The following is a 27,897-nucleotide window of genomic DNA, read 5'->3' as shown; positions in this document are numbered from 1 at the left end:
GTGACGAATCAAGCCACCCAAGTGTATCATTCTATTCTCATCTCACTAGTCCGTCAACTTACCTTCAAGTGAAAGCAAACATGCACACATGTTTTAATTTGAAAATGGTCGTGTTTGCTTGGCATTATTATAATCTCTTGTGAAGTGCTTTGAGTACCAAACTATAATGGGGGATTTCCCTACATAAATGTATATATATCATCTATATCATCATACACAATGGTAAACACTGGGCAGTAATTGTGCTGTTTAGGAATCATGGCCTGTGGTTGTAATTTGTTGCTTATGTGAAAAATTGTTCATGATATAAATCCTGATTCGAACATGCTACATTCATTTTCAACAAGGAAAGGACTGAGTGTTGCACTTCGACTGCTTGGATAAAAAAAAAAATGCACCTCATCACACTCTCAGCCATGTCATCACAAAGCCAATAAATATTACAAATAATGGGCACACAAACGGCCATATGCGCACGCACACACACACACACACACACACACATCACTCAATCCAAGGACTGCTTTTCCAAAGTACAACAAAACATTTATTTTCTCCACACAGCTTGTCACAGGACAGGACTTGCAGTCTATTCATTCTGCTCCAGTCCAAACTTTATCTGGCCATTGGGTTCAAGAAGAGGAAAAAATAACTAACCCCTCTTGGGTCATAAGCTGCTTTTGGACCCTTGGTCAGTCTCCATGACTGAACCCCTCCCTCCCTCCCTTCCTCCCCAATACAGTAAAACAACTTGTCTGCCCAATCACTAACAGATGTCAATACATTTTAAAATAAAGTACAATAACAACTCCCGGTCTTAAAACATTCCCAACAATTCAGACTCCCTCCCTAAGTTCAACCCTCAAATATCATTTCAATTACGTTTTATAATTTTCATTATATTCTTTGTGTACACAATGGACTGACAAACATTCCTTCAAGCCGATACATTCCAGTCAAATGGTGGTACAAAACCGGATAACATGCACACAAAATGTCCACATCTGAATCAGCACAGAACAATTCAAAAACCAAAGGAACAAAGAAACCAATTTTTTGCTTGCGTTATCTGCTGGTATGATACACTGTAAACCCCATAACCCCCACCCAACCCTCTCCTTGCACACAACCGACCTGTCGATCATGAGTACAGGACAAAATGAAGATGAATAAAAACATGATACAGAATATAATCTATCCTTCTTCTTCATCCCCTTCGTCTTCCTCTGCTCCATCCTGAAACCAAAACATCAACACGTTTTTCAACCGCCTCTGTTGGGTTACTTCCTTTCACTCTATCCATATTATTCACTTCTGATTTTTTAAGTGCATGAAGAAAGTACCACCTTTAAAAGTAGGGATAATTTTTAGAACACTTGTGTACTGGAAACAGACCAGATTCCAGAGGTCATAAAAATAAAACGCAATAACCACATACACAAACAGTACTGAAACAGACGCTCGCTAACAATACTTAAAACACAACTCTGGTTTACGAGTCAGTTTGGTTCTATCATCCAAGAACCTTCAAACATTTCAGGCAGACATGTGAAACTCATATACAAAAGGCAAACAATAACCGTTTTCCACAGTTTTATCAAAAATAATACAGTAAATTCTGTCACCAAATTCCAGGCACTTCCAGCTAAAAAAAAAAAAACAAAACACTACAGAACTGCACAAAAAGGGTTACCAGCAATCCACTTTCTAAAAACGTCTGTTTTCAAAGTGGTGACTCACCTCTTCCTCTCCCTCAAAGTCTTCCTCCTCTTCATCCTCTAAGTTCTCCTCATCCAACTCATCATCATCACCTGCTCCTCCTTCCTCTTCAATCTCTGATGCCTGTCAACAAACAAAATTCATTTAAGGCTTCAGTTTTGCCATTGAAACAGTATGGTAAAATCTGACATATGACATATGCCAGATCTTTTGAGTGTATGTGTGTTCATATGCATGTAAATTAATGTGCGTGTGTGTGTGTGTGTGTGTGCTGATCATTCAGAATGTTAAGGACTTTAAAAAAGGCAAGTAATTTCTTACTAATTTTTAAAAACATGTACAAACAACTTGCTGATCTACCTATAATGTGACTCACTGCTTCTCCCTATGATCAAATCCATCTACCCATTATGAAAACTCACTGCATCTCCCTATGATCAAATCAATCTACCCATCATGAAAACTCACTGCATCTCCCTATGATCAAATCAATCCACCCATTATGAAAACACTGCATCTCCCTATGATCAAATCAATCCACCCATTATGAAAACTCACTGCATCTCCCTATCATCAAATTAATCCACCCATCTCACTGCATCTCCCTATGATCAAATCCATCTACCCATTATGAAAACTCACTGCATCTCCCCATGATCAAATCCATCTACCCATTATGAAAACTCACTGCATCTCCCTACGATCAAATTAATCCACCCATCATGAAAACTCACTGCATCTCCCTACAATCAAATTAATCCACCCATCATGAAAACTCACTGCATCTCCCTATGATCAAATCCATCTACCCATTATGAAAACTCACTGCATCTCCCCATGATCAAATCCATCTACCCATTATGAAAACTCATCAAATCCACAGGCTAACAAGGTTCATACACACAATTTTAAAAAGAAGCACAGGCAGAACAAGGAACGCATTTCAACTCACCAGGTAATACTGCAAGGGGTTGGGCCAGATGTCGTCTTTTATGACTTCACCCAACTCATCTGACCCTGCAAGACCAGGAGCACATGTCAGTGTTAACACAGATACATGGTTTTCAAACACACACACAAACCAACATGAATACCCTCTCCAGAACTGTCCCACCCAATTAACTCTTTCACTGCCAAGTTTCTGTATGAAAAACACTCCCCAACAAAATTTGACTCGATGCTCTCAGTTGCACAATTTGGTTTATATCAAAACAGCACACTGGGCCAGTTTACTTCAAACCTGGTCTAGGGGAGGATAATTTGTAACTGTTCTACGGTGTAGACGCAGTTGTCAAACTTTGTTACAATGCAATGAATGGTCCTTTCAGCATGAACCTCCATTGTCAACTGAAGCTGCCAGTGGCAGTGGACAAATGTCGTCTTTGGCAGCAAAAGAGTTATGTAATGGTGTGATGGTAAAGTTACCACACCACTAAAGAACGGTGAGGTTCCTTGTTGAAACACCTGAAGTGGCATGATTACATGTCAGCACCCCACCCCACCCACCTCCCCAATCAAATCAAATTGTGGTGCTTAGAGCCTCGCCAACCACTAAGGCCATCTCAAGGCTATCAACCCCCACAACCCCACTTAACACTTTGAAAGGAAGCCTCCCCATGTTACCCTTTATGTCAAACCACACCCCAAGCGTATTCCTGTTAGTTGTTTCTCTTACAATGAGAAAACTGGCACCAGTTTTCAGGAATGTTTAACAAGCACCCATGAAGCATGTCCAAAGCTTCAGTTTCAGTAGCTCAAGGAGGCATTACTGCGTTCGGACAAATCCATATACGCTACACCACATCTGCCAAGCAGATGCCTGACCAGCAGCGTAACCCAGCCACTACCAAGTTTTCTAAACATGGACGGAAAACAGCTCAAAGAATTGGAACAAGTGACATACCTGCATCACCGTGATCAGAGAACCAACAGAAGAAAGACTCCTGATCATCATGTGTCCTTTTCTTTCCTTTCTGTGTGGGTGCAGACTTCTTTGTCAAGTCCTACACACAAGAACATTCCTTTAAGAATCAGGTAAGAAGACAAATACATAGATACATAGACAAATACACAGATTCATGTTTACACAAGCCAGTCAATCTGGTTAACCTCTGCTAGTAATAAAACCACCAAATAAATATAGGTTTGTGAGTGTCACAGAAAATGTATTACTCTGTAGAAAGGGAATTACTCCTTGAATGCAATAATAACAAAATTAAATGCATATAGTTATACATATGTGTATGTATGAATCTCTCCTCGTAAAAATCAATTTAAATGCTTTCAGAGAAAAAATCCATGTCTTCCCAAAGAACTAATTTGATCAAAGAGAACATGCTTTTCTTTACCTTGCCCTCTTTCCACTTTATTGTTGTGGATTTAGATGATGGCTCCCCTGAGTCATTCAAGTGAAACTCCTTGCAGATGACCTCATTTTCAAAAAAAGGGTTGCTGTCAAAATGCTGAAACAGAGCACATCAAAGCATTATGATCAGGTCAAAGCAATGCTCAGTAACTGCTGACGGTGACCTATTTACAGGTAGTACAACACTATGTCTGTCATTTCCACTGCCTTCAATCTTGAAAATGTTTCAAGCGAAGTATCTGAGGTCAAGTGAAGCTTCAAGTGAAGTGTCCATATTTTCTCTTCAAACATGCTCATCAATTATTCAATAGTTTCAGTTTCAGTTTCAGTAGCTGAAGGAGGCGTCACTGCGTTCGGACAAATCCATATACGCTACACAACATCTGCCAAGCAGATGCCTGACCAGCAGCGTAACCCAACGCGCTTAGTCAGCCCTTGAGAAAAAAAAAAAGGTGAATAAATAATAGATAAGCTTACACAAATAAATAAATAATTAAATAAATAAATAATAACTATAATGTAAAAAAAAAAAAAAAAAAAAAAATCAATAAAGACTGTCAAAAGCCAATTCTGGGAGATAGGCATTCATGAATCTTGGGATCAGTCTCACTCTCAACCACTGTGCTTTACAAACTTGGTATGTCCTGACTCAATGTCATCAAGTACAGATTCTGAGAGCTGAACAACACTGTCAACATCATCTTATAAGTTATGTTGCACACCACTGTACTTACAAACTTGATGGTGTATCCGGACTTGATGTCATCAAACTCCTGCACCTCCACCATGCTGAGAAACTGCAAGGCCTCTTCATCGTCTTCTGTCAACAGCGCTGACACCTGAGGGTGGTTCACAAACTGGACAGCTGTCAAGGAACTGTACATAAACCTTGAGACCTTGCCAGTCATGCCACAGAGCTCCTTAAGAGTCCAGACGATCAATGTATGGTCCAGTCATTATTTAACTCATTCTACGCCACAGCTACAACATGCTTGTATAGAGGCCAACCCCTGTCAAGAGTTTGTAGGAACAATCAGGTAATCTGGTAGGAACATTATGAATTTGGAAGGAACACCTGGACTCCGAACAACATCAGCAAACGTACGTTTTATCTACAAGGCATACAAACACTTGGGCCTACATGTAACATGGTGTAAATAACTGCTATGATTAAGCTGATTGGTCCACTCAACGCTGCTTCAAAGACTAAGTAAATATGCACACAATTAGCTGAGCATCATCACATGAGACCAAGGTTAGAAGTGACTACCATGGCCTCGTGATTGATAGGTCTAGAGCATCCGGGTAATGTTACAACAGTAAAGCATGTGACCATGCTATGTAGTTGAAAATGAACTCATCAGAACAATTCTGATGTCGGCATAACGTTGGAACTAACTGCGACTGAGTGTAACAAAATACAGCAAAATCGTAACAGTTGGCATCTCTGTGCCTGCTACAACTCCCCTAGACCAGCACTACGTAAGATCACTGCAGTTGTTCACTAAAATGGCGAAATCAATGGAGAATTGTTCATTTTATCGGTCAAAGCTTCATTTTCATGCTTCTGGAATCCATAAAAGGCTCAGTTTAGACTGCCAACTGTACCAAACAAGAATAAACGAAATTAGAATAGTGTATTGGTTTGAGAATACTTGTACCTGGCCCACAGGAGAAGTAATCATGCCGGTGATGGCACAACTCACTACAAGTTAACTTGTACCTGGAGTAGAATGATTTAATCATTTCTGCATCTGAGAAAAACATCTCTATGTTCTCGTCAAACATCTAGTCCGTCACTAGTTCCTGACAGAATCTATGCAATACATGTATGCTGCATTCTTCAGTGTCTAGACTTTCTACAGCCAACCTAATTTTATGTTCTACCCATCCATTAATGAGATGCAAATCTGCCTTGTACAAGTGAAAATAATTACTTATTATATCAATAATACAACAGATATCAATATGAACCCCCCCAAAATTCCGCCAAAATGGCAGCCATGCTAAGAAGTGTGCACACGCACACACACACACACATTGACCAGTCAAGGATACAGAAGTGACCCAGAAATTGGGAATTTTGGAGATGAGGTCTTGTCTCTTCTTGAAGAAAGGCTGTCGAAGTTTGTTGTATTTCTGTTCGACTGTGAGAATGTCTTCACTGGCCTGTTCATTCAAACGATCGATCTCATTCTGTACTTCATCAATGTGTTCTATCGCCTCTTGTTGTTCTTTATCTGTCCAAACATAAAAACAAATACACACATGCAGCTATGTGAGAAATCAGCTTTTAGGGGATTGAGGGTGGGGACATATAAAATTATATGTCAGTAGATAAATGTAACATTATTTGTCAGTGGAGGGTTCAGCAGGTCGTGTCCTGCATACATTGAACCACAACAGGCATGACTGAATTCCCACAGAAGTGGCTCGGCAGCACTACAGGTTCTCCTATGGTATGGCCAGGGACAGAAACTAGGAACTGTTCAACAGTCCACCAATGTGGGATCCATTTCAGCAATGAAAAATCCAAACCAGAAATCTTCTCAAATGTAGCAAAGACAATGTCAGCACTGTCCAAACAGAAACCTATGATGAAGGACAGTAACATCTCGATGAAATATTGTATAAGAATTAAGATCAGACTCCTGTGTACACTAGTATATTCCATTTTCCTGTATGTAAACAAAACATGTACCCTTAAGGCAGATTTGAAAAGAAGAAATCAAGCCATGAAATTAAGGTGTTACAGTAAGTACCAGACATCAGATACACTGATCACCTCACCAGTGAACAAGAGTGCCAAACCATCAAGCAGCACACTAGACCAAATTAAGATCTGCTGGCATCAGTTAAGAAAAGCTACACAAGTAACAAGATCCAATGGCCTTGCTGAAACAATACTCAATGGAACTGTTTAGGGAGGGAGATGGAGGGAGAGACAGAAAAACTGAACTGACACCAGAATGGACAGGAAAACCATTTGCAAAGACCTAGGCTTTGACACACAACTGACAGACCTGGAGGAATCTGGTGAACAGTTCTTCCATTGTTCAAATCTAAGCAGCACCCCAATGACTCTTCAAACAACTGAGGGAAAAGAAGAGATGATGTGGCCTCCTGGTAATATAACAACAGTAACCTGGTGACTGCCATGCTGAGACTGTGGCAGATAAACCTGGGAATGGCTGTGTATGGGGCATTCAACAATTTCAAGAAGAGTGGTGTGAGTGTAGATGATGGAACAGCAAAAACACATGTACACAAATGGTGTTAGGGATCCAGCATCAAAGATAATCACATTTCAGACAGGAAAACATCTGTGTCCAGGTGAACATAAGGCCAAAATCCAGATTTGATATTAAGTCCATAATTTCATTTTTTTAAACTTGGGAGACTGAGTGAAGCAGAATTTGTGGGGCATATAAAGTTTCAATAATCTTCTGCCTTTACTACAACTTTTCTGGACCCCACTGACGGCCTTCTCACCACACTGAGATAGAAGACGGTTGTGAAATCCCTTTGTGAGGAAGTGTCCCACCCAGTGTCCACACTTCTCACTGTAGAGTTGCTCCCTCCCTGTGAATCCATCCTGCTGGGATAACTAGGGTGATGCTTGACCCCGTTTCTCCTCAGCCCCTTCACAACTGGTTTTGAGGGTCAAATCATGCCTCCACAATCTGCATCCAAAGACTCATCGGTTTTGTCTACATGAAGAACCATGAGCCTGGGAAAGGCTCTTGACCAAGCTCTTACCCAGCCTCATGGTTCATACCATCGCAGGATAGTATGTGAGGCATACTGGACCACAATAATGTATCAAGAAAACAGCTGAGGCTGGCACAGAGAAAGGAAAGATTAAGATCAACTGAGAGTACATGATATTTGTTGAGAATTTCCAGTCTGAACCCATTAAAATCGAACATGGAGTCCCACAAGGATCTGTTTTAGGCCCAGTGCTCTTCACACTGTACACTGCTCCTCTCGCTAAAATTATCAACCGACATAATGTCAGTCATCATTCTTATGCTGATGACACTCAACTCCAGAAGAGTGATACCCCCAAAAAACTGTCGTCGCTATTGCAAGAAACATCCAACTGCTTCTTGGACATTCAAAACTGGTTGACTCTACATAAGTTACAACTGAATCCAGACAAAACTGAAGCAATGATCACAGGAACCAAACAAAAACTCTCTTCTATTACAACTGACACAATCAAACTTAGCAGTACATCCATCCCTCTTTCCAGTTCAGTCAGGAACCTCAGTGTTGCCTTTGACAACACACTGTCCATGCACAAATTTATCAGTCAGACATGTCAATCCTGCTACTGTCAATTGCAGCGCATCAGTTCCATCCAGAAATATCTGTCCATTGATGCAACATCTAAACTTGTCGTTTCTCTCATTCTCTCTAGCCTTGACTACTTAACTCTCTATTGTCTGGTTTGCCTGCTTCATCCATTCAGTCTCTTCAGCACATACAAAACTCTGCTGCCTGACTTGTCCTCAGAAAGAAATGATCTGAGCACATCATTCTTATTCTGCAACATCTCAACTGGTACCCTGTCTCACACAGAATAAAATACAAGATCAGCACTCTATGTTATAAACGTATTCACAAATCTGCCCCTTCCTATCTCTGCGGCTGCCTTCACCTCCACACTCCATCTCGCTCACTACGATCGGCTTCGGATCCACTCTGTTTATGCATACCCAGATTCAAACACTCGACTGTTGGCCACCGTTCTTTCTCTGTCTCTGGACCTTACAATTGGAATGAACTTCCTCTTTCGCTTCATCAAGTCTCCAAACTCAGCTCTTTCAAGTCTGGCCTTAAAACCCACCTCTTCCCAAAACAGCCTCCCTTCCCTGTCTCTTCCTTGTCTTCAGTTTCTCCAGTTTTAGAGTTATACATGCGTGTGAATGACTGGTGCAAAAGTGCTTTGATTTGTCTCTGCACAAGATTCAGTGCTGTATAAATACCATTATTATTATTATTGAATAGTAATTTAAGGGGCAGTGAAATCAACATCACAGACAGTACAAAGGTTATAAAATAAAAACAAGCCGCATGCAACAAAACAGGCCAAATGGGCATGCTTGAAAGTCAATAAAGCGTAAAATGAGGCAGTGCAGAAAACCTGACAAAATGGCGTCAACAGCCTTGCCAAATCAATGTGGCATCGCTTGTAGCTGTAAACGGCCTTTGGCTACACTAGACTGGGAACGGCCATACCAAATTTGGTCAAGCAGGGCAAACCGACAGGCCTAGTTTGCATCAGTTTGACATTGGTACAGTATACTGCAGCTAAGCATTTGAATGCCAGATCACTTCACAACAATTTAACACAAATTTAAAAACCAGAGTTTCACTTTCAATTCCTGTTTCTCAAGGAGGCATCATCGCATTTGTTCAAATCCATATATGCTACATCACATCTGCTAAGCAGATACCTAAAAGCAGGATAACCTTATGCTCTATTCAAGAAGTCAGTATAAGGATCAAACCTCATACATTCAACTCCGAGGCAAAGACTTTCCAAAGTCCAACATGCAACCAAGGGAATTCCAACAGCATCTGGCATTCTCAGGTGGTCATGCATCCAAGTACAAACCAGGCCCGACTTTCCATAACTTTGGTAATTGGACAAGAACCAGTGTTTTCGATGTGCCGTTAGAACCAGATCTACAGAATGTCTGAATGCATTTGCACACCTGCTTTCAAGCAATGGACAATGGGGTGTGGGGGTGGGGTGGGGGGATTAAAAAACAAACACTGATACCAATCAGCAAACTGATTGTGATACTTTTCATGTTATGTAAGAAGCTGCATGAGACCATGTATCATTCAAATGTTTAGATTTCTAAGTCAAAATTAAAATGTATGACCACAATGAATAATGTAGAAAATAACTGTACAAATGATCATTAACTCCATGAATGAGTCCACCACACTGCATTCTTATAACTGATGAAACAAATGGCATATTTACTACTATATTCCAATACACACACACACACACACACACACACACACACACACAGAGTTGAAACTTGAACGATGTACACTGTGCTGTCTGAATCGATTTAGTTCGGATACGACCGGCAAAGGGAAATAACTCCAGTTAACAACAGACCACAAAGACGATGTGAACCAATTTTATTGTTTCATCACGAGGAACTGTAATTGCAGCCTCTGTACTTGTTTATCAATGAAATTCTGTGCGTTCTTAACCATCAAGATTGACAATGGTAACATAGCTTCTTTTATTCTGCTTCCATTGTCCCCTAACACAAGGCACCCGAACCCGGTCAAGACAGAACTATTCTCGCGCACTCTGTTTCATGCCTATCAAGCCATTAGTGTCATTGTTTCGTGAAATCAAACACGCTCTGCTGAACCCCAGAACAATAAAGTTCGTCACTGAATTGGTTAGGAGACAGCAAGGAACAGTCGTTTAAAAAGACTGAAGTGCCCACAAATTTAAGCTATGCCATCGGCGTTTAGTGCGAAAGAAACGAAGAAAAAAAGACAAGCGCACAAGCCTAAAGAAGCGTGGTGTTCATACACGCACTTCCTCGCATCCTGAAATCATCAAAATCAACCGTCACAGACGATCATACAAACACACTAGTACAAATGCATGCAATAATTTTCATTTTTCAACTTACCTGCCTGTTCATCGGCTGCATCATGATTATTTTTACCGTCTGTTTTCGTCACTTTTGCGGGAGTCGCCATTTCAACGTGAGCGGGGAAAAAGGTTGTACTATCACGCATGCGCCGAAATGCTGAATCCGGTATGAAGAATTACTGTTCTGTCAAATACTGCTCATTTATTTTTTATCGTGTTAGTCATAATCATTACAGAAGTGCTTGATTTTATCAAATAGAAAGCGTTATCACAAAGGAATACAAAATATTTAGGTGTTATACTCGCGGTGTAATATCAAAAAAAGTGAGTGCGCTTGTCCAGATTTTGGAAAAGTGAGATTGGAGATTGACCGAAACACATGTGTGCCGGAATTATTTTTTCCCTCCAACAACTAAAACATGAATGTACACCCATGACTAAACTTAACGATTTATGATATGGTAAAGTATCCAGGTATAAATTAAATTCTGTCCATCAGAACTGAATAAATAGAAATCATCGATAAGCAAAAAAGAGATAAAAAGGGTGCTCCCGAGGTCACACACACACACGTGACACACACACACACACACACACACACATTTTTCTTTCACAAGTAAGTCAAGAAGGATCCACCACATACAGTTTCTTAATTATGAATGTATTTCTTAAGTTTCCATGTTTTTCATCCGTTTAGAAATAATTAGGCTGCTTCAGGTGCTCTGAAATCTTCATCAGATTTTTCAAATCATGCTCCTGAACGCTGCTTTTGCTCTCTGCGTACATTTAATGTGTATATTGTCTTTCTCGACCGGTTGCTAATTAGGATGTCACATCCAGATAAATGAAGCAACATGACGTCTCAGTCCTCAATTGATTGGCGTCAGTAATGGTCCAGGTTGCTGTTTAATTCATTTAGGTCCGTTAGCCCACGCTGTCTCGCAGTCCCGCGCTTTCTTACACTCTGAGAGCAATCGTGATGCGGGGGCTGGTGGGGTGGGGTTGGGGACTGAGGGCGTGGGGATGGCCCCGACCACTAATTCATAAATAGAATGGGCTGAATCGGAATGGCGGCAGTACAGCGGTTGGGATATGCGGGAGCCATGTCAGTACTCCCGCGCCACTCACGCACTGCTGACAGTGCATCAAACGTGTGTGCGTGTGTATGTGTGTGTGTGTGGTGCCACGTGCGTGCGTGCATTCAGTTATCACCTTCTTCAAATTTCGAAATAGTAATCATAAGTTGGAAACATGATCAGTTGTTATTTTTTAAACACAAAACAACTGACAGTGCAATGGCATACCACGAGAGTTACAGTCAGTGTAAGGTTTGTCACTTGACTGTGATCATTGGGGATGAGTTCCAGTTTATTATGGAATGTCCCAAATATGATCCTAAAAAATATCTGTCATTTGCTCAGATATGAGGAGGCCAAGAAGTCATTTTATCTGTAAGTTTATCAACTTAATTTGCAGATGTTGTCTACTCATCTGGGGTCTCGAAAGATGTTTGTACTTTTTAAGCCTCTTTTTGAAACGGTTATGCATTTGGAAATAGTTATGTTGTGCACAGATTATTTTGTAACTTGTTCTCCATACTCCAAAAGGAGTGAAAGGATAGTCAAAACTTGCCAGGCATGAACTCACATGAAACATGTGCGTCAGTGTGTGTGTGTGTGTGTGTGTCAGCCTCTGTGTGTGGTGTGTGTGGGTGTGTGTGTGTGTGTGTTCAGCCGGGAAAGAGATCGAGAGGGAAAATCCACTGACACACGGCTGGTCCATTTGCAATGCCGGAAACACTGACTGAGGGGAGGCTATGAAAAAATGCTTTAGTGACCGCTAACTTGGTTTGCTCCCTTTCGTTGAAATGGGGGTGTAGGACTGGGGGATGGGTGGGCTATATGCCCATAAATCACCATGACAGATACAATTTTCTTTCTCACGAGTCTCATTTCAATTTCTTTCCTTTCATTCTTGACCTGTATTTATGTCTTTCCTATTTTTCAATATTATTCCCTCTCTTCACCGGACCCACACCTGACCCTCTCGAGATCTGTCTTTCTTTTCTTTCTCCTTGTCCTCATCGTCATTCATCTCCTCTTCTTTTGATTTGTTTCTCTAACCCTCTCTCTCTCTCTCTCTTCTTGCTAGTTTACCACCCTTCTCCGTTATCTTCTCCCTTTTCTTTGTATTGAGATTAGGCATGGTTTCAGTGAATGCGATGAGCACAGTTCATGATGAAGATATTATTATTTTTGCAGATGTATCGTACAGGTGTCTGCGTGGCTCAGTTGGTTGAGCGCCGAGCTGGCAATCAGAAAGTTGTTGGTTCGAATCATAGACGCCCGGCCTAACTTGATGTGAAAAATATTACTACTGTCATGCACATGCACGCCGGCTGGAAAAAAAAATATATGAATGACTGAAGGGACTGACGAGAAGACGACTAACGGAGGCGGGACTGAGATAGAGACAGGGAAGACCGAAACAAGGATAGACAAAGGCTGGGACATTGACGGGGAAGACCGAAACAAGGGTAGACAAAGTCTGGGACATAGACAGGGAAGACCGAGACACGGATAGACAAAGGCTGGGACATAGACAGGGAAGACCGAAACAAGGATAGACAAAGGCTGGGACATAGACAGGGAAGACCGAAACAAGGATAGACAAAGGCTGGGACATAGACAGGGAAGACCGAAACAAGGATAGACAAAGGCTGGGACATAAACAGGGAAGGAAGACCGAAACAAGGATAGACAAAGTCTGAGACCGAGACAAAGACACGGTAGGCAGGGACGGACATTGGGAACGAAGACACCAGCTGTGGGGAGAAAGGGGGAAACAGAGACGATGTTCGGGGAAACAGAGAAAGGGAAACTTAACTCACTCAGTACGGCCAGTCCTCTCTTCTCCTCTACACAGACCCCTCGGATGTCCAGTGGGTGTCTGAATGACCCAACCCCCGTCGTCAGAATTGTGGTATTCTTGGTCAACATTCACCTCTTCAGTATAAGAGCGTTCCACTAATATTGATGATGGTAATTGGGGTGAAACGCTGTTAACGTCGTCTCTTTCGCCGTTCGTAAGTCGATACAGACAAGGAGGCAGTCATGAGGCCTGTAGAGGGAGGAGGGAAACTGACAAAACGAGATAAATACATGGTAGACATTGACTGAGGGAGAAAGACATGGAGACTAATACAGAGAAAGTGTGATAGAGAAAGAAACAGGTCACACTAGTACGAAAACAGGAAAGCTGGAGACAGCCACAGGGCGGAACAAAAACAGAATAGACAGAGTAACGAATACACGAATAACTTCTAATACGTTAACAAGTAGTTTCATTTTTTGTGGCAGATGAAAGTTAAAGCAACACGTGCATTTCAGATGATTCTTTTTTTCTTTTCCTATAATTTAAACGAAATAACAGTCATGCTTGTCTAGTATGTCCTTATGGCTACTTTGCACATACTCTCTCTCTCTCTCTCTCTCTCTCTCTCTCTCACACACACACACACACACACACACACACACATACTGATAAACAGACACACACACACTTGAACAAATACACAAAATATTAATTACCACCAAGCAATGATTAACTTTGGGACTGAAGATAATCACCACACAAAAATCACACATCAGTCAAAAAAAAAAAGTCTGTTTATATACCTTTCTCTTGACACTGACGCACACGCAACAACAAGAGCAGAGGAAATAATTATGAATTATTCCATGGTTATAGATAGGTGAATCAGCTAGAGAATGGCCTTCTGATCCAGTGATCACCAGTGATCAGAGTTCAAGGCCCCGTTTCGGCATAGTGCTGTGTCCTTGGGAAAGGCACTTTACTCCGATGTTCCTCACTCTACCCAGGTGTGAATGGGTACCTGACTTCGGGGAAGATTAAAAGCGGCTGACAGAGAGACTGGGCTCAGCCTTCCTATACCGAACTCTAGACAGTGAATTTGAACAGTGACGGTCCCGATGTCCTTGAAAAGCTATGGGTCCTTTAACCTTTGAAATTAAGGTTTCGAACCGGCGTCTGACGGGCGCAATAGCCGAGTGGTTAAAGCGTTGGACTGTCAATCTGAGGGTCCCGGGTTCGAATCACGGTGACGGCGCCTGGTGGGTAAAGGGTGGAGATTTTTACGATCTCCCAGGTCAACATATGTGCAGACCTGCTAGTGCCTGAACCCCCTTCGTGTGCATATATGCAAGCAGAAGATCAAATACGCACGTTAAAGATCCTGTAATCCATGTCAGCGTTCGGTGGGGTTACTGGAAACAAGAACATACCCAGCATGCACACCCCCGAAAACGGAGTATGACTGCCTACATGGCGGGGTGAAAACGGTCATACACGTAAAAGCCCACTCGTGTGCATACGAGTGAACGCAGAAGAAGAAGAAGAAGAAGAACTGGCGACAGTTTTCCTATGATTCAAGAGATGGAGATACCTCACAATGAACCATATGCAGCACCTGCAACACTAACACTTTGATTGCAATGCAATTAACTGATTTCTTTTTAATGATTTGTAGCTAGATGGAAAGTAAGGTAGTAGATGGATGTATGGTGCGAATGCATCCAAACTTTCCAACTGGTGTGTGTTAAGGAGAGATGCAGGGCCTGTAACAGTGCTTGTCAAAACAGCATGATGCTCTTTCGGCTTTCTTGTTCGCTGAAGTTGGGGAGTACAATGGCTGCCGCGCGCTCCACACGCTCGCCTCCAGCTACCACGCGGTCAGTTAGAGGAAGGACCGGTCCATTCTATTCATCAGTACGTGGGTCGTTCCTCTCCAACGCTTTCTCTGGGGCACCCCACCCTTTCCCGCAATGTGTGAGAAAGTGTAGGAAGTCCCCCTTATTTTCATTTTTTAATTATTTTCAAAACCATTTCCTTTCTCATCCGTCAGGGTTGGTTTCTTGTCTGTACCCAACTGTTACATTTATTTGCTTATTTATCATCTTTTTCTGTTCTTCAGTGTGTGTGTGTGTGTGTGTGTGTGTGTGCGCCCGCGCGCGTGCGCGCGCTTAGAGTTGACTTCATCAAGATTTTGGGCCTTATAAATATTATCATTATTATTAGTAGTATTTTTATGTATTTATCTATTATTTATTTATTTTATTTTTATTATTTTATTTTATTTTATTTTCATTTTTCTCGAGGCCTGACTAAGCGCGTTGGGTTACGCTGCCGGTCAGGCATCTGCTTGGCAAATGTGGTGTAGCGTGTATGGATTTGACCGAGCTACTGATAGTGATAGTGATGGTGATACTCCCAACACTGACAAAGCTCTCTCTCTCTCTCTTTAATATTTCATTTTATTTTTCCAAACCTGCACCCACCGTCCAAATACCGATAATGGTTAACGTTTTGACACTGGGTATCAAATGGAAGGAGAAGAAGACATAATCTGGCGTTCTGGGTGGGGGTTTGGGGGGGAGGCGGGGGAGTCCTGGCTGTCTGAAGGAGGGGGGACTCACGGCCCCCGCTTTTCAAAAGCGAAGACCATGAGCGATGTCCTGGTTATTCTTCTGACGTTCCATGAAATAAGTCCTAATGGACGATCCTTTCGTGTCCCAGAACCAGTATTTGCGAAGTAGTTTCAAAGGGGTTTCCTTGTTCAGAATGTATAGTCTTTATGAAAGTAGAAAGTTATGTCTCTCTTCTCTTCCTCTTCTCCTGTCGACTGCTTGGTTAAGAGTATTACCTGGTGTGGCAATCTAATCTGGATAAGAGCTGGGCACACGAAACCCAGTATGCACAATGGTCTCCAAGTCTGGAGACTCATGCTTTCACTTCTTCTTTCTCTTACTCCAGTCAGTTGATCTGTTCGGGACTTAAATGGAGATGACAGCAACATTACTTATCAAAATACTTCTGTGTTGCAGGATGATCTTGGGAATTGTTCTTTGAAAGTTTTCATACTGCCTTTTGCAGTTTCTTCATTCATTCTTCTGAACTGTCTGTTGAATCCTTCTGCTGCTTTGCCCAGTTCTGCTGCTTTGTCCAGTTCTGCTTTTAAAGCCACTGCAGAAACCCCAGAATCTGCTGCTTGTAGATTATTGGAGATGTGTGTGTGTGTGTGTGTGTGTGTGTGTGAATATAATATCCAAAATGCCGATTAAGGTTGTTAAATATTTTCGTTTGTTTGTTTGAAATATGAACACAATGTGCATTTTCTGGGTCATCTTTTTGTGTTTGAAATTCATTTTTAATGAAATTGTTACTATTTTTTGTGTTTGAAATTCATTTTTAATGAAATAGTCACTATTTTTTTGTGTTTGAAATTCATTTTTAATGTAATGGTCACTTTGAATGGACTTCTGCAGGCTTAACCTGAAGCAGGGCAGAACTGGTGTGTGTGTGTGTGTGTGTGTGTGTGTGTGTGTGTGAGGGTGTTGGGGTGGGTTCAAATTATACAGCTTCAAACAGACAGAAATGTAACTCCATATTAACATTCATCATGTCTTGGGTAATCAAAGTGAAAATCCACCCTTGTAATGCTCGCAAACGCCCACACACATCAAGCTTAAACAAACAGTGAATCACACACACACACACGCACACACACAAACACACACACCAAGCACCATCATTCAAAAGCTATACATGTTTTTATTTCATGATGCATATTAGTGTGGTTCCCTGTGGTTAAAAAAAAGAAAAAAAAAGGAAAAAAAAAAAAAGAAACCATGACATGGAATGCAGACAAACTAAGGAAAGCAAGAAGTACAAACTGAAGAAAAAAAACACCCAAAAAACAAAAAAAACAAAAAACAAAAAAAACACCAACCCCATCCATTTTTTTCTCCTCCCAACTCCATCATAAACAGAAACAGAAACACAAGAGAAATTTTTAAAAATAATACCACATATACATACTGAAAACAACAAATCCTGTTACAATCACATCAACTTGGAAACCAGATCTTTTTTCTTTTTTTCTTTTTTAAAGTGCATTTTCAGCTAATTAAATTATTTTCAAAGCGAATATTAGTGCATACCATACTAATAAAGAGCACACACAAAAATTGCAACACAAACTTGTGTGATTTTCAAACTGCCCAACTTTTTTTTTTTTTTTCATAAATCTTTTTAAAGAAACAAATGCTGCTTTAGTATAACTGATATTTTATCTTTGATCAGCAGTTTATGCAAGTGCATGAGCTTCTCTGCATATATATTTTTAATACACATCTTCCCTTACAATGTTCAGTAGCATCACAGCCGTGCACATCAATGATAATCGCACCCTTTTGCATTCTGATTTTGATTTGGTAACCTATCTCTGCTATTCATACCCCCGGCCCCCTCACCCCTCCCAACCCCCTTTTTCCAATATCTTCTATTTCTCTCTCTCTCTTAAAAAAAAAAAAAAAACTATTGAAAAAGTCACTGTGTAGACCAAGGTTATGTACAAAAGTTAATCTTTTTGTGGAATGAGAAGGGAAATAATCTCTGGAACAATATGTGGTATCAATAATCACTATTCTTTCGTTTCTTGTCTTCATGAAGTTCACCATAGCCAGAAACCATGGCAGTGAGCACGTTCAGCTGTGTGGACAGACTTGTCAGTCACAGAAACCTTTTAGCAGTCAGACTGGGCAATAACCAACATGATTGGATTTGATTTCTTTTATTTGTCAGTGCGAAAAAACACACCCCAAAACCTCTTTTTTTTTCTCTCTCAATGATTCTAAATAATTTTTGCACAGATCAGACAACAATCTCCACCAGCCTGTTTTTCAGTGACATGGAAACGAAACATAATAATGTACCCCCAACACCTACAGAGCATTATCATAACTCCCGGCAGGATGCGGCAAGAGTAAATGCAAAAGTTTTTTTGTTTTTTTTCTTAAAGGATGTATCACAGCTTATTGTGATGAACAATCACGATCAGGGCTGAGAAGTACATCAATCCAGTGAGCAAACAAACAAACAGAACAAAGAAACAAAATACTCACTCTCAACAAAGTTACCTTCTTTTTTTTTTTTTTAAAGGTAACGTTTCTCTTCAGCCAGAAAAAAAAAAAAAGACGCACACACAAAACAAGACATATTATGTACTCTGCTGCAACTGCACAAAAAAATGTAATAAATAAATGACAACAACAATAACAAACAAAACGCTTCCTTTTAAACTATGCTTCTATCTCTTGTCTCCTGGATGGACAATTTAATATTTCTTCATTATGCTCTATCTTTTCCAAAGAAATACAACTTTCAAAAAATTCATGTACACATTAAAAAACAGAAACTGTAAATATAATAACAATAGTATTAATAATAATAATAAACAAGTCCGTCTCAAACCAGTATATGGAAAATCAAAACAAATCACTCGTAAGCAAACCCACGACACATACATTTCTGACCTAGATAGTCAAAACAGACAAGTACATACCAACAGGAAAGTCAACCTGAAGAACAACTCACTACAAACCCACACAAGCGAATCATTCCCACCTTTTCCACTGTTCACTTTATGTTCTTCCAATGCCTCATGATTTTACACAGAATAAAACACCTGTATATATATGGCAGTCACTGATTGAGGTGTTCAAATGAGAATGGGGCAGACTGTTGACCAGCTTTGTGGTAACAAAAAACCCCACAAGATTAATTAAGCGACAGTAGAATCACAAGGGTAATTTTGTTTTTAACTCTTTCCATACGAACGGCGAGACTACGTTAACAGCGTTTCACCCCAAATTACCATCATCAAAATATTGCAAGCGGAAAGCTCTTATGCTGAAGACGTGAATATTGACAAAGAATACCACAATTCTGACGACGGGAACTAAAGGTTGGGTCATTCAGACACCCACTGGACATCCGAGGGGTCTGTGTAGAGGAGAAGAGAGGACTGGCCGTACTGAGTGAGTTAAACAAAGGATTTATTCAATACACAATTACACAGGACACGTGCAAATCTGTGGGGCAACTTTCTTTTTTGAAATCATACTTGATAATCAGTTACATCTGTACATTGTCAAAACTCACAGATACAAAAATAGTGATTCAAATAAGAATCAGTATATATAAAAAAAAAAGATAAGGAAAATCCACTGTAATGAGCAAAGGTTGTTTCTTCTGTGCTTCTCTTATTTATCAAACATCTTTCATTGGAAAGAAGAAGAGAGAAAGAGAGGAGAGAATATACATACTTGATTCAGAAGAAGCACATAACTCTCCCTTCCCTTCCAATCCAGCCCCAAGAAATGGCAATGTAACATCCTTATTCTGTCAAAAACTCTAACAAGCTATGAACTGATAGTTCTTAACGAAAAAAAGAAAAAGAAAAGAGAAATCATTAATCCATTTTAAAAAAAATCATGACAAATACATATAAAATGACAGCGTCAATGTACTTTTACAATTCTAGATGAGCATATTCTTGAACAAAAAAAAATATGCAGTACGATAATGAAACATATCTAAATGGATAACTGGACAAACAGACAAAGGGATGCAAGCAATAAATGAACAAATTACAAACTAGACTTCTGATCCCTAAATTTGAGTAATCTAAAATGGACAGCATTACTAAAGGGCTTTCACTGTATGGAAATAAACATAGGTGGAAGAGAGTTGGGGGCTGGGGTGATGGGAGGGAGTGACAAAAAAAAAGCAAAAAAAAAAGCTGATGCACATTGAACATCAAAATGCAAAGAGATAAATAAAGAACAAAATTATGGGTGTCTGACTGAAATGCCAAAACCACACACACACACACACACATACACACACAGCCGACATACGCTTCGAATGGAATTTGGCTGTAGACCTGTACAATCAAATGGCAACAAGCGGAACAATTTCATATGCTGAAAAAAGAAGACAGAGAGAGAGAAAGAGAGAGAGAGAGAGAGAGAGAGAAAGACCACTACATAGTTACCATGACAACAGCGACTGGTAAGAGAACAAGCTGTGACTGGGAAAAGGTTTGTGCAGTGGTGGAGAAAAAAGAGAGAGAGAAAAAAAAGAGAGAGACCTGAGACACACCACAGAGTCAACAAAACAATGGACAGCAGTTGAAAGTCTGAAGGCTTCTTGATCAAGTGATGAACCCAAAAAGACCAAGAAAAAAAAAATCTGTTATGTTTGGCTGGGCACAGCTCAGCATTACCGGTATATGGCTAAATATCCCAACCTCCCCTACACTGCTGGGTGGACTGAAAAAATGCACACACACGGCTTAACAAGCTGCAGGAACTATGGTTCCAATCTATGCGCAAAGCAAAAAAACAAACAAAAAAACAACAACAAAAAAACAACGAAACAAGGTAAGAGTACTTCACATCTATGCACACTGAAAAATGACCCTGTCCTCTACCCGAATAAAACTGTGTGAAAATTTACCACAAAGCAAACATTTTTTTCCAGAAAAGTTATATCACTGCCATCCTCCTCCCCCCATCCCCCAATCTGAGTTATGTACGTCACTGCCATCTTCAACTGACATGGCCATCTATAATATTTACAAACGCTATCAGAACCTCATTAGACTTTTGGTACCCCTCCCCCCCCCCCTCCCTACCCACGCCCCTCCCCAACAAAAAATGCACCATTATCTTTTAAACTTTTACCTGAATGGCAAAGTTGGCAGATTCTGGGCTAATTCAGACTTTTGTTTCTGCAGGAAGGCAGGCCAGGATAAAGGGCATACCGTAACTGAACGAAATAATGGATGGTATCTCTTCCGTTTGTGAAGAATTTTTGTCACTGACATTTTAGTGTAGGGACATGGGAAAAAAATTTTAGCGGAAGATATCAAAGAAAAGGGCTGGGATGATAACAAAAGAAAACAACAGACAGTCGCACTACATGAGCATTAAGGTTCCAACTGAAACTGGCAGTTCTTTACCTGAAACATGAACAAATGTTAAAATGCTACTCATAACACAGACCTGACGCGGCAGCAAAGAAATGTACAGAAAATACAAGCACATTACTCATAACACACACCTGACGTGGCAGCAAAGAATGTGTAGAAAATACAAGCACATTACTCATAACACACACCTGACGTGGCAGCAAAGAATGTGTAGAAAATACAAGCACATTACTCATAACACACACCTGACGTGGCAGCAAAGAATGTACAGAAAATACAAGCACATCACTCATAACACACACCTGACGTGGCAGCAAAGAATGTGTAGAAAATACAAGCACATTACTCATAACACACACCTGATGAGGCAGCAAAGAATGTACAGAAAATACAAGCACATCACTCATAACACACACCTGACGTGGCAGCAAAGAATGTTCAGAAAATACAAGCACATTACTCATAACACACACCTGACGTGGCAGCAAAGAATGTTCAGAAAATACAAGCACATTACTCATAACACAGACCTGACGTGGCAGCAAAGAATGTGTAGAAAATACAAGCACAGTGCCTCAGCAAGAGAGGCAAGAAAATACACAGAAAAAAGTAATATAACAAACCCCAAAAAATACACCTTCAATACCAGAAATACAGCTACAACATGTCTTGGCACATGTCCCTCAGAAGTTTTTGGAATGCGTTCTGTAAAATGAGTTCCCGACAGAAAAGAACACGAAAAACTCAAATAAAAGAAACAAAATACAATAGAACGAATGGAAGAGAATCACCGAAAGTTAAAAAAAAAAAAAAAAAAAAAAAAAAAAAAAATCCTCCACCTGATAAGAATCCATTTGACCATAAACATATCATAACAGAAAAAACAGAATATGAGTGTACTTTGCAAAAATATGGGATCTCACACACACACACACACACACACACACGGTCACATGATTGATTCATGACCACCAAAGAAATAAATCCTGGCTGGATGCAAATGAATTTTTATCAAACACATATAAGCATAAAACACACGCAGTTTAGACAAGACTTGCCTACTGAAGTTCCGTAATTCAGTTCAAAGAATCTTTCATGAGCAAAAATTGCCATATGATTCCCCTAAATTGGTCATTCAGTGTTCAGTGCATGCAAAATAAAACAAAATCATTTCATTTTTTTTGAATGATGAACACCACCACTGCCCAAGAAGATGAACACAAAAACACTATGAGAGAGAAAGTCAGGGTACTACACAACAGTGAATTGTCTTTCCTTGATGGAGTAGCTCTGCCCGACTTTGGAAGTCACTTGTATACTAAGTGCTCACCGTTAGAACCATATGCATCTTATTTATATCAATTGCTCCCTATATAAAACACGAATAAGCAATCAATACACTGATGAACAAACACACATACGCACAGACATCCCTGATCCTAAACTGTATCCCATTTTATTTACATTATATATAAAAAAATTTTTTAAAAAATTGTCAGGATATTTTCACAGTGGGCCAGTTATTTACAGTTATATTACACAAATAGCACAGAATTTCTCTCTCTAAAAATCAGCTACACGTGCACATAAATAACTTACCACCACAAGCACACAACACGTCATATACACTATTATAATCTGTCCAATTCTCACAAGCAAAAAGTTGGCAAAGAAACACCATTATTCAATCAACGCTAAAACAAATGGAAGATGGAAGAGGAGGAGGGGGATGGGGGTGGAAAGGGTGCGAGATGTGTAAAACAAGTAGGCATGAGGAGAAAGAATCAATATAGGAGAGGAGATAATAATAATAATAATAATAATAATAATACAACAGTTATGATAATTACAATTATAATAATAATAACAATAATAATAATAATAGTACATTTATATAGCGCTTTTAACCCTTAACGCCAGAAAAACACACACACACACACATTACATCATATACACCCCTCCACACCCACAAAAATCACCACCACCACCCCCATCCCCCCGCCAGCACCCTCCCCCCTTCCCCCCCCTTCACACACAGCCCCACACCCTCAAACGAACAACAAACTGGAATCTACCATGGGGAGGAGAAATGGGAATGAAAAGCAGTATGGCCGCTGGCAAGTAAAGAAATATCTTTAAAAAAAAAAGATATACATTATATATGTATATATGATAAATACACATCCATAATAGTTGTTACTGAATACACCATTTATACAGTGTATCCTTTACACAACAATATACACCTTTTGAAGAATACAATGACTGTAAGGGGAAAAAGGGGTTGATGGCTGTGTTTTCACAATCTGCAGGATGTAAGCTTGTCAATAAATAATAAAACAATAGCAATAATAATAATAATACTAACAAGAAGAAAAATAACAAGAACAATAATATTAGTACCAAATTAGTAATAGTAACAACAATCACAATCAGAAAAGTAATAATGGTAATCCTAACACTATGAGAATAATCGAAATAATAACAATAATAATAGTATCAATGATACAGGTCAGATCAGACGACGGAGAAAAAGGACATGCACTGAACTCCCAGCAGGGATTTTCAAAAAGCACAAGACGACGCATATGTACATGTGTATTTCAGAACGACAGAAAAACACAGACATCGCAGGAGAAGCCTTAAGTGGATACCTATATACAGATGAACCCCACTCACCCCCTACCCAAATTCCTCTTAGAGACATGTCACACACCACACACACACACATACACAAACTGAAGGTTACTACTATACATACAAATGTTTATAAGCAACACAAAAATTCACATACCTATTGAAAAACAACAACAAAAAAAACCCCAAAAACCCCAAAAAACAAAGAAAAAGAAAAGAAAGAAACTGACTAGAAAAACAGACTGTGAATAACACCTGACAATCCTTTACCCTTCATCTTAAAACTGTGACTGGCTGGTTCACTGATAAACTGTGACAGAATGTCTTGGTAATCAAGTTAAAAAAAAAAAGAAAAAAAAAAAAGAAAAAAAAAAGTATGTAACATGGTCTCTTGGAGGACAATGCACCAGCTGAAACAGATCTAAATCATGAACAACAGAGCTTCTGCCCAGCTCAACAACACTGAATGCCAGTTTGCTGACAAAAGAAAGAAAGAAGCGTGGCAATGACTTCTGGAGATGATGATAATCCACTGGTCTGATGACACAGATCTGCAGCATACCGATATCAAAACAGGCAACGTAAGTCTGTTAACTCTTTCAGCCCTGAGAGCACCCCCCCCCTCCCTCCCCCACCCCCCAGCAATGCTCTGGCCTCAAACTTTGTTTCAAATATACACCAGTTTCCACGTTCCTACATATTATATATGCAGACAAACTTCAAGCAAAGGGAACTAACTACACTGCGTTTATGGCTGTGTCCACAATTGTCAATTTGTATGGAAAATAAACCTGGCTGCTTGCAGTATATTCCCTGCATTTTTCCCACATCAGTATGGCAGGGAAGCCTGCTGAGGCGGTAAACTCCCTAGCATTGAATGGGTTAACCAACCACAATCATTAGCGGAACAGAAGTGCAACATACTGAAAATCGGGCAAGCCTGGTGGGCTACATATGGAGAGAAAAAAAAAAAAAAAAAAAAAAAAAAAATCCATTGACGGAACATATGTTTCCTTGATTAACAATGTGAGAAAAGAAGCTGTCATTTATAAAAACAACAACAACAACAACAAAAAGAAACCACCAGAGATGTGCAGATATGATGAAACACCTGTTGACAGAACAGATGTGCTCCACATGAGCAGGGAAAGGTTAGTGCAAGAACCACACAGTGTACTTTGCCAACCGATACTGAGTCCAAAAAGATGCATGGCGGTTTTCTCAAAAAAAAAAGATGGCATCCATAAACAGGACAGATCTGTACCAGGTCAGAAAAGAAAAGAAGGGAGAATCTGGCTCTGACTGCTTCTATGGACGTCAGTTAATCAAGGATTTGCCTTGTCCAAAAGCAAAGCTGAAAAAAAAGAAGAAAAAAAAAAAGGATAACAGTTTCAAGTACTCTCTCTTCAGTAGCAAACTGAAGTGGGCTACATGTACTGGACAAAACTGTTTGGACAAAAAAAAAAAAAAAGAAAGAACCCCCCCCCAAAAAACAACACAAAATACCAAGAAGCTAACACTGCTGCATAGTGAAATCATTTTGTTATGTTAACATTGTCTTTTAATGTGCTGTAACGGCATAACTGCATCAGAGTAACAGACAGTGACGGATACATCTCTTTACAAATATGCATTATATGCGCTCTCATGCAGGTCTAGGTTTGTGTCCTTATGCATATGTGCACAATGTGTAAGTTTTCTGTTTCTGTTGCATAATTCTTCAAATTTTAAGAATATGGAAAGCATGGCTACCTCCATTGAATTTTCCTTCAATTAAAAATGGTCAGAAAGAAAGAAAAAAACAAAAAACAAAAAAAAAACAAAACAACCCATCACTGTAGTTTCCAAATGCAGGAACAAAATGAAAACACGGCAAAGTGCAAAAAATGATATATACTGCATATGATAGTACTACACATAATAAATATATATACTTAGTTTACAAAGCTGTTCAAGTAATTTTTACAAAGGATCTGTTAACTTTAAGATACCACTAAATGTACAATATGCAAAAAAATACATGAATTTAACTATATTTAATTCATATAGTATACAGTGACTTGAAGAAAAATGATAATTACATCAAATAATCAATGAACTCATTCTTAAGAACATTCTGGCAATCTGTTAACATAAATTATTCATACACAAAGTTCTCTGAAAGTGAACTGAAATATAAGGCACAAAGAAAAGCAATGGTTCCTAACGTTTCTGAACAAACCTGACAGCACACAACCTTATCTCTCTCTCAATTTCTTTTTTTGTTTTCTGATGTGCATGTGATGTCACAAAATCACTGTGTTATTTCAGGAGAATCAGAACCCTTGTTTGCCTTAAAACACTTGCACAAGCCAAAAAAAAATAAAAAAATAAAAAAAAAAGAAACAGAGAATTTCGCTGTTTTGATGCATTTTTTGTTTGTCAAATGCATGTTTTTGTTCCCAATGATTTTTTTCCTATCTTTTTCTTTCTTTCTTTCAAATTATGTTTGTAAAGACCGGGTTATCTTTTTCATATATTTCTAGTTCAGTTCAAGAAAGAGCAAATCAGAAACAAACACAGCAGAAATAATTACATCAAGATGATCGATATGCATAGTTTAATAAATTTAAAAAAAATACTGAAGGAATGAAAATAAGATTATCAAACAAAAGAAACAAAAAACAAGACTTGTACAGATTGACAGGATTTTTTTTTTTTCAGATTGAATATAAATGTTTTACACTACAACTTTATAATCATTATCATCCTTCAGTCAGTCAGAGACAACACACTGGCTTTAGAGAGACAGGGAAGTGATAATTTTGACCCCAAAAATAATCTGTATCAGAAAATCCATTAAAAAAAAAAAATCACAAAAAGGGAGACAGAGTATCACTGGATATAAAAATATAAGATCCACACATTCAGCTCTTTAACACAGATTCATTAAGGAAGTGATTAAACAAGAACATTTTTAAAAAAAATTAAAAAAAAAAGATTATGGCTGGTTGATGCAGCCCACCCTGGCATGATTATTATCATGTTGCAATTCTTGATAATCATCAGCATGGTATGTTGTTTTTCTTTACTTTCGTCTCAAAACAGTACGTCTTGAAATGATGGAATGAACTCAGTATATGGCTTTTAAAAGTTTTATATAAAAAAAAAATCACAAAAAAACATCAAGTACAAATACAACTGAAGGAGGAAAAAAAGTGTTGTTCTGCTCCACAAAGCTGTTGTCCCCTTTCTTCTTCATGTTTATATATTTTTCAATCTTTTTTTCTTTCTTTCTTCAAAGCTGTTGACATTCTCCACTACTGCTACCAGAATGGGGTAAAATTCACACAAAAATATGAGCAAGAGACACTTGTTAATGCAGAGGTACACATGCACCACAAACACTCTATTTCTGCGGTGTGCAACTTAAAATAGCAAGCAACAAAAAAAAAGAAAAGAAAAAAAGCAAAAAAAAAAAAAAAAAAAAAGCATGAGCAAAGTCAGTAAGGCATACGTACGGAATCTTCAAAAGAAACTGTGTAGCTGCTTTACAAAAAATAACAACACATACACATAAGAAAAAAAACATGTGCATAAAAAACCCCGAAAATTACCACCCCCCACCCCATTCCCCCACCAAAACAAACGAACAAAAAAAATAAATAAATAAATAAAAAATCCGTTGAAAGGAAAATA

The 27,897-nt window shown here is 39.3% G+C and overlaps 2 protein-coding genes across 2 annotated transcripts in view; both read right to left on the bottom strand.

The window, feature by feature from the left end:
• Window positions 1–27,897, bottom strand: part of LOC143289951 (cytosolic beta-glucosidase-like) — a 196,243-nt gene that overhangs the window by 47,962 nt on the left and 120,384 nt on the right. The gene's annotated exons all lie outside the window — the stretch shown is intronic.
• Window positions 525–10,921, bottom strand: LOC143289949 (protein SET-like). Its single transcript, XM_076599213.1, has 8 exons — window positions 10,765–10,921; window positions 6,143–6,324; window positions 4,819–4,941; window positions 4,068–4,181; window positions 3,623–3,722; window positions 2,672–2,736; window positions 1,741–1,842; window positions 525–1,236 (listed from the first exon to the last, which is right to left on the bottom strand). The coding sequence occupies exons 1-8, from the start codon at window positions 10,871–10,873 to the stop codon at window positions 1,195–1,197; spliced, it is 837 nt and encodes a 278-aa protein (XP_076455328.1). The 5' UTR covers window positions 10,874–10,921; the 3' UTR covers window positions 525–1,194.

Source organism: Babylonia areolata, chromosome 14 (assembly GCF_041734735.1).
Source record: "Babylonia areolata isolate BAREFJ2019XMU chromosome 14, ASM4173473v1, whole genome shotgun sequence".
In the NCBI taxonomy this organism is placed as follows: domain Eukaryota; kingdom Metazoa; phylum Mollusca; class Gastropoda; order Neogastropoda; family Buccinidae; genus Babylonia; species Babylonia areolata.
This window is presented reverse-complemented; position numbering and strand designations above follow the sequence as displayed.

Bases quoted from the DNA above. Each gene is read 5' to 3' on its own strand.
- LOC143289949 (XM_076599213.1), bottom strand. From the start codon at position 10,873: ATGCGTGATAGTACAACCTTTTTCCCCGCTCACGTTGAAATGGCGACT. The intron at 4,942-6,142 runs GTATCCTTGACT...ACAGCTGTCCAG, and splicing joins CCAATTTCTGGGTCACTTCT to TTTGTGAACCACCCTCAGGT. The intron at 4,182-4,818 runs GTAAGTACAGTG...GCTCTGTTTCAG, and splicing joins CCGGATACACCATCAAGTTT to CATTTTGACAGCAACCCTTT.